At 39.9% G+C, this 15,012-nt stretch overlaps 1 protein-coding gene across 1 annotated transcript in view; it reads left to right on the top strand.

Moving 5' to 3' along the window:
- Positions 1-15,012, top strand: part of LOC109621337 (NADPH oxidase 5) — a 411,936-nt gene that overhangs the window by 392,252 nt on the left and 4,672 nt on the right. The window contains exons 11-14 of the mRNA XM_029870947.2: positions 11,688-11,876; positions 12,784-12,977; positions 13,130-13,251; positions 13,320-14,135. Coding sequence (XP_029726807.1) covers positions 11,688-11,876; positions 12,784-12,977; positions 13,130-13,251; positions 13,320-14,135 — 1,321 coding nt within the window. The remainder of the gene's footprint in view (positions 1-11,687; positions 11,877-12,783; positions 12,978-13,129; positions 13,252-13,319; positions 14,136-15,012) is intronic.

A 15,012-nucleotide genomic window follows, 5' to 3' on the forward strand; every position in this document is an offset into this window, starting at 1 on the left:
GAATGTTCGACAATGTTATAATGCACCTCAAGTGCAGTTCATTGATACACATTGCTATACAAAAATATAGTATTGCCGGCAACACTGGTCATACAGATTTAAATCAAGCTTAATACAGGTCCGATTTGATTATCCAGATGACTCCAGAAAAGTCACCCCGGATAATCGATTTTTTTGGAAAATTTAGCCATATTTTTTTATTGTTGATGATCTTTAATCAAAAACCGTTCAATAAACATAGAAGATAATTATTCATTATAAGATGCTGAATAAGTGCGCAGAAGGTACCGACACGATTCGAAGCGAAATCGCAGTTTTATCCATGATCCCGCACTTATGCTAATGGCGAAAGGGGTTCAGTGGGGTGGGAAATGCGCAATAGTACATTGTTTCACATTGTGACCAGTGAATCAAAATTCAACCATCGCGCAACAATAATGACAATGTCGCAACCTGTATTTGTTGCGACAAACAAACCCATGCGACATAAGTTTGTCCCAACTTGAAAATAATGGGATTAACATCGTACACCACGAGTTTAGAGATTTTTAAGCCTTACATTGCGATTTTCGAACGGTAACTTCAATTCGGTAAACACTGCAGCTCTGGTGAAGCTCTATTATCAAACAGTTTCGACTTTGGGTTAGCAATAATTGATTATTCACGAGTTGAAAAGTACGCAACAAATTCAGCTTCCGTTTTGTCTGCAACAAAAAAATTCGAGATCATGTCATTATCTGTTACCAGTAGGGATAAAGAGTAATCGTCGCACCTTCTTTGTTGCTTGTTTTGTGCCTCTTTTGTCTGACAATTCTCTTCACTGATTGTGACACAAAATTATGTTATTTCTGGCAGATAATATTAGAACATCTCTGGAGCCTGGAGGGAATCCCAAATTACCCAGAAAAAAAATCGAAAGGCATCCTGGAAATACTCCTCAAAGACCCTGAAGGAATGCCGTGACGAAGCACTGAACAAATTAGCAAAAAATCATGTTTACCGGAAAGTTTCGGGATTCAGGAAAAAAAATTGAAAGAATCAGGACTCTGGAGAATCCCTAGAAGAATAATGAAAAATCTTTGGAATCCTGGAATGAACCCCCGGAGAATGTTTGGAATGAAAAAAAAAATCGGGAATAATCCTTGGTATTAGATTTCTGCCTCAATCACGGGAATCACGGAGGCACAAAAAAAAACAATCCTTGGAGAAACCCTGAAAAATATTCCTGGTGGATTCCCGAGAAAATCTTTCAAGAATTTTCAAGAGAGGAATTCTTGAAATAATTCATGGAGGAATCTCCAAAATAATCTATGCTGAAAAATTAGATGATTTCCGGAGAGAAATTCCGGGATCCCCTGCAGGAATGCTGAGAGAGTTCTAGATAATGCTCTGGAGTAATCAAAGAAAGAGTTCCGAAAACAATCCCTGGAGGATTTTCATTTCATTTCATTTATTTATAACGGAAAATACAATGGTTTGAACTTCTCCTACTGAACTAATGTTCTTTTAAAGGTTTGTTCGATATCTATCTTCGAGTATTTGAATTAATTTTAAGACAATTCTACCTAGTTCACTAACATATTTCTAGGGTTATTCAGAATGAATTTCTTTAGTTTTCGTTTAAATATAAATAACGTTGGAGCAGCTTTGATGTTATCAGGAATTTTGTTGTATATAATTGGTCCTATGTTCGAGAATCTACGCCGTCCTATCTCCGTTCTGAACTGTTCTCGTCGAAGGTGATGAGCGTACCTGGTACGATGTGGGTGAAGAGCATTCCCAAATGACCAATTGTGATGAATATTCAGCTCATTGATGATTTTATACATGGAAATACCAACTTGAAGCATGTGTAGGCCTAATATTGGAGGTATTTGGTGTTGAGGCAGTTCGTACAAATCAAGTGTAGGAAATAGGTACGGTAAGCTAAAGATAGCTTTAATACAGCGGTTTTGTTGAATTTGCATTGGTTTCAAGTGTACCTTGTTACCAGTGCCCCAGGCGGAAATACCATACTGATAGCGGCTATGGATGAACGAATAGTAGATCTTCAATAGAACATGTACTGGAACAAATTTGGAGAGCTTCCGTAGTATTCCGCAAAGCGATGCACATTTGGTGATAACTTTTTGTATATGCTTATCCCAGCTGAGCCTATCGTCAATGCATACACCTAAATACTCGTACTCTGTTACCTTTTCAATAACTGCACCATTAATGACCAAGTTGGGACACGCATTTCTCTCTTTCTTTTGTGAACTGAAGATCATCATTTTGGTTTTCTTCAAGTTGAGGGCCAGCAGGTTATTTTCCAGATAAGCATACACAAGTCTCAGATCGTGAGTCATATCGTCTACAACTCTTTCCACATACGGTCCTTTGTATGAGATTGTAGTGTCATCGGCGAATAGTCTTGGCTTCCCTTTGAGTGGTAGTTTTGATATATCGTTCACATAGATAAGGAAAAACAGAGGGCCCAAGTTGCTGCCCTGTGGTACACCGCAAGTTATGGTAGTCGATGTACTTTTCACTCCACCAACAACAACTTGCTGACACCGGCCAGACAGATAGCTTCTAACAAAATCAAGGGGAACTCCACGAACACCATAAGCGTCCAATTTGTTCAAAAGCATCTCGTGGTTGATCGTGTCAAATGCTTTAGATAGATCCAAGAAAACAGCTCCGGCACAATATTTCTGGTCCACAGAACTTGAGATTTCATCTACTAACTCCAGAATCGCAACCTCAGTCGATGATCCTTGTCTAAAGCCAAATTGGTGTTCGTATAGCATCCCAGTGAACTCAAGAAAACTTGATATCCGTGTGTAGAGTACCTTTTCAAAAATTTTGTTTATCGTTGGTAGAACTGAGATCGGTCGGTAGTTAGAAGGGTCCATCGGATCACCTCCTTTAAACACGGGATACACTAACGATCGCTTCAGAGACGTTGGGTAGACACCACCTATGATACTGTCATCGATGCTATCCGCAAGTATACTGGAAAGGCTCGCAGAGTGTTTTTTTAAAGCAGCAATGGGGAATCCGTCAATCCCAGTTGCTTTGTTCGCATCTAATTCACTTATAATTGAAGCTACCTCAGCTTCCGACGAAGGCCGCAGGAACAGAGAAGCATTGCATCGATTCATTGTGTTGAACTTGTTTATATCGCCGTCCGACTCCAAGCTGCTCGCAAGTTGTTCTCCGACTGTTGAGAAAAAGTTGTTGAAAGCGTTGCCCACCTTCTCAGGATCCGTAACTTCAACTCCGTCAATAGCAAGACTATGATGCTTTGGCTTTACAGATTTGTTCCCAATCAGCTCATTGATTCTCCCCCAAAGAACTTTTCCATTATTCGTTGACAACATTTTGTAGTAGTATGCTGCCTTAGCTCGTTTTTTACATTCTGCCAACTTTTTGTTTGAACGTTCTAGCAGATCTTTCAACTGTTGGTCCTGGCGGTTACGTTTCCATCTTTGGTACAACCTATTCGATGTTCTGCTTAGTTCCCAAATTTCCATGTTAAACCACGGGCAGTAATTGTGTTTACTTTAACTACAACAGATTTACTGGTTGAATGCATTCGATGAAGATGTGCATATTTATCGGTAATTGCCAAAATTCTTTCGTTGGGAGATAAAGCTGCAAAATCTGAAGAGTTCAGAAACATTTGAAACTGTTCATCCAGTAGTCGGTAATTCGTAATCGTTTTCGTAAGTACTCTGGTAGGCCTGGTGGTTTTTGTATGAAATAAGGTGAGAATATATCGATGATCACTGAGGTCACAGTTCAGGGTATAGTTTGTTATTTCATGGGAATGCTCAATGTTAGCAACCACATGATCCAGAATGTTATTGCTACTAGGACGAGTCACTATTGTGTTAGTAACAACCATATTATACGCAGCAAGGAGTTGTAGATATTCTTGAACTCCTCTAGAGGCATTGATATTAACGGGCAAATTCATGTTTCCAAGTATGAATTGCGTTGTTGTCTGATCTGTTGATGCTAGGATACGTTCAATACGAGTGATGAAACGTCCGAGTTCAAAATCTGGTGGTCGGTAGAATCCATGAATGAAGACTGGTTTGGGTGTAGTTAATAGCTTCAAACCAACATAATGACATCCGAGGTCCAAAGAGTTTTCAGTTATCTCGAACTCTATTTCTTCTTTAATAAAAACGGATAGTCCACCAGCTGACGTAGGACGGCAAGAGTGTACGCAGTTATATCCTCGAATGCTGTAGAATCTAGATCGATCTTCTTTAATCCATGTTTCCCCAACAAGCAAGATATCCACTATAGTAGGAAGGCTTTGAAGGTATTCGCACAACATATCGATTTTTTCCAAACGGTTCAGCCCTCGAACATTGATTTGTAGTAGTTTCAACCCTTCGAAAGGAGTTGGCAAAAGTAGGTCGTCGATTGATTCCAAAAATATGTTTTTTGTTGCTTGGTGCTTTTTAAGCGTTCGAAATAATTCCATAGATAGGGGTGACAACTCATCTCGGATAATAATCGTTTGACTCCAGCCACTTTGCCAACGTATACCTTGGATCATTGATGCCGTAAGGCGGCCAAACTTCTTTTTTGCTAGCAAGATATCCTCTTTGTCGTGTTTGTCTTTAAAAGTGACACGAATGGGGTTGTTGCCTTCTTGAGTAGTAGGAATCCTTTCGCACGACACAATCCTATTCTTGTCCAAGTCCACTCCGATTGTTTTGCAGATATTGGACACAAGATCTAAAGAGTTTTCATTGGCTATTTTTGGAACTCCCAGCAAGACAGCATTTGTCGCAATCGTGTATCAATTTGTAGTTCCTGGCGACACACGGCAGTTGAGACCGAATTTGTTTTCTCACCCAAGGCTTTTAACGATTGTTTGAGGTAATCGTTTTCAGCTTTCAGAGTTTTAAGCTCCACTTTTAATTTTTGCAACTGGCAAATTATGTCATCGAATTTGTCGGATAGAAACTCTTGACCCATAACGATTTTATCGATAAGTTGGGTTGAGTATTCTTGAAGCATCGACGAAAATAGTTCTGGCAGCTCTGCTATGCCAATCCGAGATTTCAAATTAATGTTCAAGTGCTCACTAACAGATGGCGCTGAACTTGACATCTTTGGATAGGGAGCTCAGGGTGGCCAGACCTACCGATTTCTCGGTAGTCCTACCGATTTTCGACATGCCTACCGATTCACAGACGCGAGCTCTGAAACTACCGATTTTTCAAATTTCCTACCGAAAACTACCGATTTTCCAGCTTGATAATCAACAATGTTAAAAAATCTTAGTAATAAAGTTTTAGAGCCAAAAAGATGATTGGCATGCATCTTTCAAAACAGATCTAAAAACTTTAAGAATAAAAGAACTGTCAGTTTTTGCCAAGAACTTCTGTGAAGATATCTTCATAAATTCTCAATGGGATTCCTCAATCATTTACTGTTGTGATTACTTCAGGATTCCTAGAGGAATAATCCCTGCTAGGAATCCTTTTAGGATTGCTCTAAAGATTATTGGAAATATTCCTTCGGGGATTCGTTTAGAGTTTTCAGCAGGAATTCTTCTAGAATTGTATCTAGAGTTTCGTCCAGAGATTCCTCCAGGGATTGTTCCACGCATTTTTCCAAGAATTGCTCCAAATTGCTCAAGGAATTTCTGCTGGGATTTTTCATCTAGGATTCCGCCAGAAATTCCTCTTCAAAAATGTTTACTACAATTCCTCCTGCGATTTCTTTAAGGATTCTTCCCAAAAAAAAATTCAGAGGTCTCTAAGTATCCCTAAGAATTTGCTTAATCAATTTTTGTTACTGAAATTCTTCTTGGAATTTTACATGGATTCCTATAGAGATTCCTCCAAAAATTACTTCAGATAATGGTCTATAGCAGTGGTGCTCATCCTGCGGCCCGTGGGCCGCATGCAACCCTTAAAGCCGGTGAGATGCGGCCCGCGGAGTACTTTTCGACGTACTGAAATTTTTGAACGATTTTTTGGAATAACTCGTTGATTGATTGATTGATTTGTCTTTATTAGAGAGACTTTCAGCCCTTGGCTGGTTCGTCTCTTGGAATAACTCGTTCAGTTTCTTAAGAAATCGAACAAACAAGTTTAGCTGATCAATTTTCACAGTGTTTAACACAAATAAAATGTTAAAAATACAAAAAGAACAATCCGTTCCGGTAAGATTCGTACTCACGACTCCGAAATATTCCGGCGTCATATAGCTAAACCACAAATCCAGTCACAAAAAAAAAAAACTTCTGGTGCCACGGTGCCACTGTTGCTAAAATATCTCATACAACTTTAGAAGGAATTCCTGGAGCAACAAAATATATTCTGAAAAAAAAAATCCTGGATCAATTGAAGCAACGCCTGAGGAAAGTCTGAACATTTATCTTGAAGCAACTTTAAAAGATAATTTTTAAGAAACTGTCAGAATTAATTGTAAAGAATCTCAAGCAGAAAAAATCCGGAGCATCTTTAGGATGAATTTTGATAGCAGCATAGGAGCATGGAGGCACTTTTGGCAAATGTTTATGAAACATTCTGGTTTATGTTGAAGTTCATAGAAAACCACAAGATATTTTTAATAGACATTAATAAAAATCTTTATCTGCAACTCCAGAAGAGACTTATGGAAATACTTCACTAAAATCTTCGAGAAACTCCAGGAAAATTTCTAGAGAAGCTTCAGGAAAAATCCAGAAACTATTCTAGAAGAAATACTTGGAAAGGATTCATGAAAAATTCGTGAAGTAACTTCAAAGCAATTCCAAAGGTAAATCCAAGAAAAGTGCTTGGAGGCGTTCCAAGGGAATTCTAGAAATATTAAAAGAAACTTTAGAAAATTTTCTGAATAAGCAGTTTTAGGATAAGCTGTTAAAGAAATTGCTTGAAAATCTTCTGGACCAACTCCAGAATAAAGTTCAAAATAAGATCCAGCATTTTTGGAGCGTTTCAGAAGACATTCATATAAAAGTTGCATGAGAAATTTCTGAAGTGGCTTCAAGGCAGTCTAGGAACGACTCCTAAATTGTTTGTTTAAATTTCAATTTGAAACTCAAACATTTTTCTAAAGCAAGCCTGTGAATCTAAATTGTGTTTTGTTTTCCTTAAAATACAAAAAAAAAACTAAAAGTTCTGCTAAATATATTGTAGAACCACAGTTATTAGTCAATTTTTGTCACTTAACGAAAAATAAAAACTACATGAAGCAAGTTTGACCCTTACACAAATTCTGAACGGTTTAGATTTTCAATAAATGTGTTGTTAAATGGTTCTTTTTGTTGTTTTTGTTCATCGATATTCTATGCGGCCCGCCGGTCGATCCCGAATCGTAAATTTGGCCCGCGGTATCCTTCAGCCTGAGCACCACTGGTCTATAGAAATATTTCCGAAAAATGCGCTAGGAAAATTCCTACGGAAAAAAATTCCTCCGAAAATACCTAGAGGGATTCAATCGAACATTGTTTAACTTTATCATTTAACATAAGTAAGCTACATCTCTTTTTTTAAGAGTTTGGTGGTATAATTTTTGACAAAATATTTAATTAGACGCTTGTAGAAATAATGGGGAATTGTATTGGAATATTTTTGGTAGATTTATTCTTACAAATTTTGAAGAGTAGCTGATGGAAATTTAAGGAGAAATTTCAAATAATTATTGAATGTGCAACTCCTAAAAAACACTCCTGTCCTGCCATTTACAATAAATGCTGAAGGAATTTTTGGTGAATATTTTGGGGCAATTCAAAAGTTTTTCTTAAAAATTCTGAAAAATCTTTTGCTTTGGTAATTCAAACAAATTTTGGAAGCAATGGGTAGAGTTTTTTTTTGTTACAGTATGCTCATTTAAATTCTGATAGTGATTTTTTTTCCTTGATACATTTTATGACTAGCAGGAAGAACTTTTGAAGATACAGATTGAAAATTCATATAGTAATAGCAGGCAAATTAAAAACAAACCTTTGGCGTCATTCCTGAAGCAGTTTTAAATTAGCTTTAATGAAGTTCGTCTAATTATCAATGACATCTCTTAGTTATTTCTTGGAGTACAACGGAATCAAAAAACTTTAAGCCCATATTTTGTAAACCTTCAACCCTTATTTTCTTGAGAAATTTATCTAGAAATTGCTTTTCCTAGAAAATCGACCTATTTAATGAAAAACATTAGTTAAAATTCAAAAATAAAAAGAAATTTAAAAAAAAATCTTGCATACTACTGTTAAAACCTATTATAATAAATTACTAGAGGATTTTCTTATAGCATAACATCAAAAATTCTTCCAGTACACTCACTTGACAGTTGTGTACAGATATCCCGAGAATATATGAAGGAAATCCTGGAGGCAATTCAAGAGCAGAAAGTTGCTTAAGGTATCTCAGCAGATAAAACTGGAAGAATTCCAAAAGGAATTCTTGAAAGAATTTCTATACAAAACCACTGGAGAAGTTCCTGTAAAAATCCTTGAAGAAATCACAGGAAGAAGGATTGCATCGAAAATTTTGAAGAGGAATTTCTGACGCAATCCTGAAAGGACTATCCCTACAGAAATTCCAGTAGAACCTGGATGAATACCGCAAATCTTGAAGGAATAAGAATAGAAATTCTTGAAGGAGTTCATGAAAAATGCTTGGAGCAATCCCTGGAGGAATCTCTAAACGAAACTCTAGATACATTTTTGGAGGAATCCCTGTGAATACCGAATCTCTGAAGAAATGTCGTAAAAAATCTCTAGAGAAATCCTTAGATGAATTCCTGGAAGAATTTCTCATAGAATCAAAAATTACTGGAGGAATCTTAACCTTTGAGGACGCGCGTTCTGAAGGGTTAAAAAAGGAATCCCATTTGGAATTTACGCAGAAAACTTCACAGAAATTCCTCGTGTCAACTTATCAAAAATTCCTGAGGAATCTCAAAAGGCATTCTTTGAGAAATACCAAAAATATGTTCATAAGGATTTCCATAAGGAATACTGTTGGATAAATTCCTGGAGGAATCCCAACAGGAACCTTTAAAAAAAAAGGATCCCAAGAAATCTCAGCATAAAATCCTGATGGAATCCCAGCAAGAATACCTTTAAGAATCCCAGTAGAAGTCTGGAGTTATCAATGGAAATAATCTCTGGAAATATAACGGTAGAATACAATGATGATGATCTGCATTATTTCTTAGTATTATGTTAGTTCAATATTTTCGATGATTTTAAATCACTATTCGAATTTCATGCTCTATGCTACCGTGAATCGCATATCAGTCTAATCTTTGCTGGATTTCCTATGCAAATGGGACAGATATGTGATTCACGGCAGTATGGGTGTCTGTATTCTTAAATATTAATCAGGTTGATTCTGTTTCAACTAAACATGTCTAACTTTGTTGAGAATTTCATTACAAGCCAATTTTTTAAGCCTACCGATAACTACCGATTTTTATTCAGAAAATCTACCGATTTCGAAGAAAACCATCTGGCCACCCTGTGTGTTCTCTTTTTTGGAAGGAGACTACTACTTACACACTGTTGTCAGAGAGTCAGATGGTGTTTGCTTGCGATACGATGCGACCTGCAGTATCTCTTCTCGATTGTTGATGTTGTATAACGCCGATCCTTTGGATGTGGTGGGATACGTTGACTTGTTTATGTACTCAGCTCAGCAGATATGATGACGTCAGACCGGCCGGTACGCAGATTCAGCAGATTTGATGGAGACCATGGGCAGCCAGAGGGTGGCGGTGGAGGGTGGCACAATAAAAACAAGCAGCGAATAGTATCTTTATTGGGCATTCATGAGAGCAGTTACAGCGGGCTGATCTATGTTTTAGTTCTTGTTAGCAGTTCTAGCATTCTGGCAACGACAGCATAGCAACAGCAACAGCAGCAGTAGATATTATGCAACAACGAGCGATTTTGTTCTGGCTATAGACAAGGCACTTGTTTGAGCAGCAGCAACAGCAGCGGTGCTAAGCAGGGTGGCGGAGGTGGTGGAGGCGGTAGCAGGCAATGGCGTTTTTAGCAGCTTGATCAATCGCAGCTGATGAGGCAGGTTTCGATGATGGATTTCTCCGTAAATTCTACTCACATCGTATTTTCAAATATCACGAGCGATGCAGCAGCAGCTGTAGAATCGGATGCTGGGGTGGCAGTGGGTGGCTTCGAGAGTTTTGCAACAGTTTTCAGAATTAAAATCAGAGCACAGATCACAACAGCGATAGCACGGCAGGGATGCCAGATAGATTACCCGAAGAATCGTTGGAATAAAAAAATCAGGATCATGGATTGAATTTCAGAAACAAAAAAGAATAAATTCAATCGAGTATATCTGGAGAAGATCCTGAATTAATCCCAGGAAGAATCCTGGGCAGAAATCCGTAGAGAAACATTCCAGAGGGGATTCCTATGGTAAATCCATTAGACCCCTAACAGGATTATTGATGACTTTTTGGTTACTTTTTGCCGACAACCCAGAAATGTCAATGGTTTAGGTTTAGGATTTAGGTTTAATCATAATTTAGCCAAAGGGGTGATACACAAATTATGTCACGCAAAAATCGACCTTTTTCAACCCCCCTCCCCCCCCATGTCACACTTTTTGTATGGGACCTAAAAATTTTTATATGGGTCGTCACGTTCTACAAACCCCCCCCGCCCCCCCTAAAAGCGTGACGAAATTTTTGCATGACCCCAAAGCACATTCGACCGGATGGCATTTGGACACGTACGCGACACCTGAAGGTGAAACATCAAAAAATAATACAAATATGGCAGCCACAATGGCCGGCTTAACCCCTACTGACGTTTTCATGAGCATTATTTAATCTTGAAAATTCGTAAACAAATTGCGTCTGATATGGATTAACTGCCTCTTTTTACAAGTGAGCAGAGCCAGGATAAACAAATGTAGCATGTTTCGTTCATCGGATTTGAATCAGAAGCTGAAACTTTACTTGTTAACTCGCCTCCCAGTTAATGGACGGTCTTATGTCGATCGATCAGTGTTGCCATCAGCTGGCATAATTTCAAATAGTATATGGCCACACGTGATAGCCCTTGGTCAGTACTCAAAATTTGCCGAACACATGGAGAAGGTAAACTAGCATCTAGTATGTGTATTTCAATGGAAATTGAACCCAACTAACCCATATTTGAAAAATCCCGTTTTTTCTAAGCTTTAAGGAAATTTAACCAGGAATCGAAATCCCATAGAAGAAACGGGTTTGTTTTAAATCGAATAAGGACATATGCGTCTGCTGTCTACGGTCCATACAAACTTCGAAACTGTTGTATGGACAAATGTCTACGAGGAAGAAGAGGATCTGAGACAACCGAAAAGGAGTCTAAGTAGGGTCTTTTACCATTTGGGTAGGTGTACCTATTTTGGGTACTTGTCGCTATAACTAAGCCAATTTTATACCTAGTAAATACATAATTTTTAGCCCACAATGAGATAAGCACAAAATTGAAATCATTTGATAAGAAATTGACTTAGTTATCGAGGCTAGTGCCCAAAATAGGTACACCTGAAGACCCTAGATTGGAGATACATAGCGCCAAATATATATATATTTAATCCTGTCCCCATCCGTTGTTATCTGCTTTCTGCTGTCTACAGGAGACTTCCAAGAAGTATCCAACATGTTTCTGCTAGTAACCTAATCTCACTGTATGTACCCATCGTTACCATTTCCAGGTCAATGTCTCAACTTTAACTGCGCCTTCATCCTGGTATTGATGCTGCGGCAGTGTATCACATTTCTCCGGACCAGAGGATTTACCGCGTTTCTGCCACTGGATCAGCACATCTACCTGCATAAACTGACCGGGATGCTGGTGGCAGCATATAGTCTGCTGCATACCATCATGCATCTGTTTAATTTCAGTAAGTTGAAGTGGCTGTGCCATGTTTGTTATGATTTTCATTTCGTAGTTTCATTATCTTGTAGAAAGAAATTGTGTACATAGAGTTAGTAGTTTGAATGAGTTATTAAGAATTAACTATTATGGAATGAGTTTGACTGTCCTTTTTTTATTTTCTGGATCTTGAATTTTATTATTTCTTGACGAACTCATAACATCCTAACTGCGATTGAATCTTGAAAAAGCAATTTGCGGAATTACTCAATAAGACTACCAAATAATTTGAGCCAACTGATTACTACACCCACATTGCAGTTGTGAAACTTCTAAGATTCAACTACAGCAATGAATGCTAATTTATCATTTCTGATCACTACTTTGAGCCGATTTGCGGCAACTTTGTATCAACACGCTCTATGCACAACTTTTCACGGTGAAGCTAGAGAAAATCTAATCCGAATGGCTTGAAGCGCACAAGCTTGCACTCTTGTACATATCTGTATCTACACTAATTCCTTAATGCAAATTTATTCCAATTCCATTATGTAGCTACGAACTTCCCCAGCCGTTTTACTTCTCAACCACCGATTCCGACCCGAATCGAACCTTTTGTACACAAATTCTTTCAATCTGCTAACTCAATTCTCTACGCCACAGGCCAACAACACTCGTAAATTCAAATTAACCCTCTAAGTAATCTTTCTTTATTGCATTTCTTTTTAATTAAACCTCAACTGATCCTGCCCGTCCGATCACCTCTACACCTGCCTGACCTCCCCTCGGCACTATGCCCCTTCTGCCTCTTCTTCCGATTTCCGACCTGCTCGCCCGCGCCTTGCCTGGCCTGGCCTATGTTGTAAATATGTCGACGTCGATGATCCTGCAACACCTACACCACCACCCCGCACTGTAAATAATCCCCCTATCAGCGACGATCGTTGTCAACGATCCGGTGGTCAACGCGAAGAACTTCACCACCGCCGAGTGGCTGTTCACGTCCCGGCCCGGTCTGTTCGGCCTGGTCGGCGGTTGCGCTAATCCAACCGGATTCGCACTGTTCTTCATCCTGCTGGTTATGTTCATCTGTTCGCAGCCGTTCGTTCGCCGTGGAGGCAGCTTCGAAGTATACCATTAGCGCGTGATCTATACCTATTTATCTCTTCTGTTTCTCTGGTTTCTGAACTAACCGAGTTTCTTTCTTATCTTTCTTCTGGGAATTTTTGTTCTCGATTGTTCCTATTTTCCTGCATTTTTGTATGCTTAACGATTCTCTAGGTTTTCTACTGGACTCATCTGTTGTACGTACCTTTTTGGATTCTGGTACTCTTCCACGGGCCCAACTTCTGGAAGTGGTTCATCGTTCCCGGATTCATCTACATAGTCGAGCGGACCGTTAGGTAAGAATCTACTCATACAATCTACTCTGTCAGGTTCGGAGCAACTCGTAATAAATCATTCACCAAAGATTAGTTTGGATGCGAACAGAGCATGGCAAGACGTACATCTCCTCCGGATTGTTGCTGCCCTCCAAGGTCACCCATCTGGTCATCAAGCGGCCATTTCACTTCTGCTTCCGTCCGGGCGATTATGTGTTCGTAAACATCCCGGCCATTGCCAAGTACGAGTGGCATCCGTTTACGTTGAGTAGCGCACCAGAACAAGAGGACTACATCTGGCTGCATATCCGAGGCGTTGGCGAATGGACCAACCGACTGCACAGCTTCTTCGAGCGGGAACAGGAACGCCTCCACAGCGGAGAGATCCCCGCAGTCATTGCCGGTTGTTCGACCACCCCGTCTTCATCTTCTAGCACCGAAAATGTCCAAGAGAAACCTAAGGAAGTCCCGCTGAAATTCTCCGCAGGCATAACCAAACCCGTCAGCGTTGAATCCCCGTTGGCAAAGACTACGGAAAACACTTTCGACAAGCCTTTGGTCAACAAGCGAATGCCTCCCGGAACGTCCAAACTGGCGATGGAAAGCTACACCGCTCCTCCACCTACCGCACCACCAAAGTTCGACAGGCAGCTATCGGAGAACAAGGCCATCAAAAAGATCCAAGCCACGCTTCAGAGAACATTCTCTCGAAAAGACGCGTTCCGTGGCGCTGGAGTCTCAAACGACGCGTTTACCGGCGACGATGGATTGGAAGAGCCCAAACGTAAGGTCACTCCGGAGCACAACCTGCACAAGCTGCTGTTCCAGCAGAAGGTCCCACTGGAGAAGTCGCTGTCCATGCCCGATATGCAGAACAAGGTCAAGAAGCGTGAACGGATGATGGTGTAAGTATGACATTGGAATTGAACGTTTTCTCGAAACGGCAGTTTAGACTTAAAATTCTCAAGGGTTAATGTAAAATCCGCCTAAGACTCATTGCAGAATCCGGGATTCACTGCAAATTTCTTGCTGGATTTATTGCAGATCCCAGAGATTTTTCACAGGGTCCTTTGCAGGAAACTCCCAGTATTATCTACAGAATCATCCCAGGGTTATCTCCAGAATCCGGGTTTCACCACAGAATCCTCTAGAGATTCTCTACAGAATCCTCTCGCAATTCTCGACAGAATCCTCTCACGATTCTCTATAGAATCCTCTCAGGATTCTCCACAGAATCCTAACAGGAATCTCTACAGAATCCTTTCGGGATTCTCCACAGAATCCTCTCGGGATTCTCCACAGATTGCTAACAGGAATCTCTACAGAATCCTCTCGGGATTCTTTAGAGAATCCTCTCGGGATTCTTTACAGAATTCTCTCGGGATTCTCCACAGAATCCTCTCGGGATTCTCCACAGAATCCTCTCGGGATTCTCCACAGAATCCTCTCGGGATTCTCCACAGAATCCTTTCGGGATTCTCCACAGAATCCTCGGGATTCTCCACAGATTGCTAACAGGAATCTCTACAGAATCCTCTCGGGATTCTTTAGAGAATCCTCTCGGGATTCTTTACAGAATTCTCTCGGGATTCTCCACAGAATCCTCTCGGGATTCTCCACAGAATGCTCTCGGGATTCTCCACAGAATCCTCTCGGGATTTTCTCCATAGCATCCTCTCGGGATTCTCCACAGAATCCTCTCGGGATTCTCCACAGAATCCTCTCGGGATTCTCCACAGAATCCTCTCGGGATTCTCCACAGAATCCTCTCGGGATTCTCCA

This window comes from Aedes albopictus, chromosome 2 (genome assembly GCF_035046485.1).
Source record: "Aedes albopictus strain Foshan chromosome 2, AalbF5, whole genome shotgun sequence".
Taxonomy (NCBI): Eukaryota; Metazoa; Arthropoda; class Insecta; order Diptera; family Culicidae; genus Aedes; species Aedes albopictus.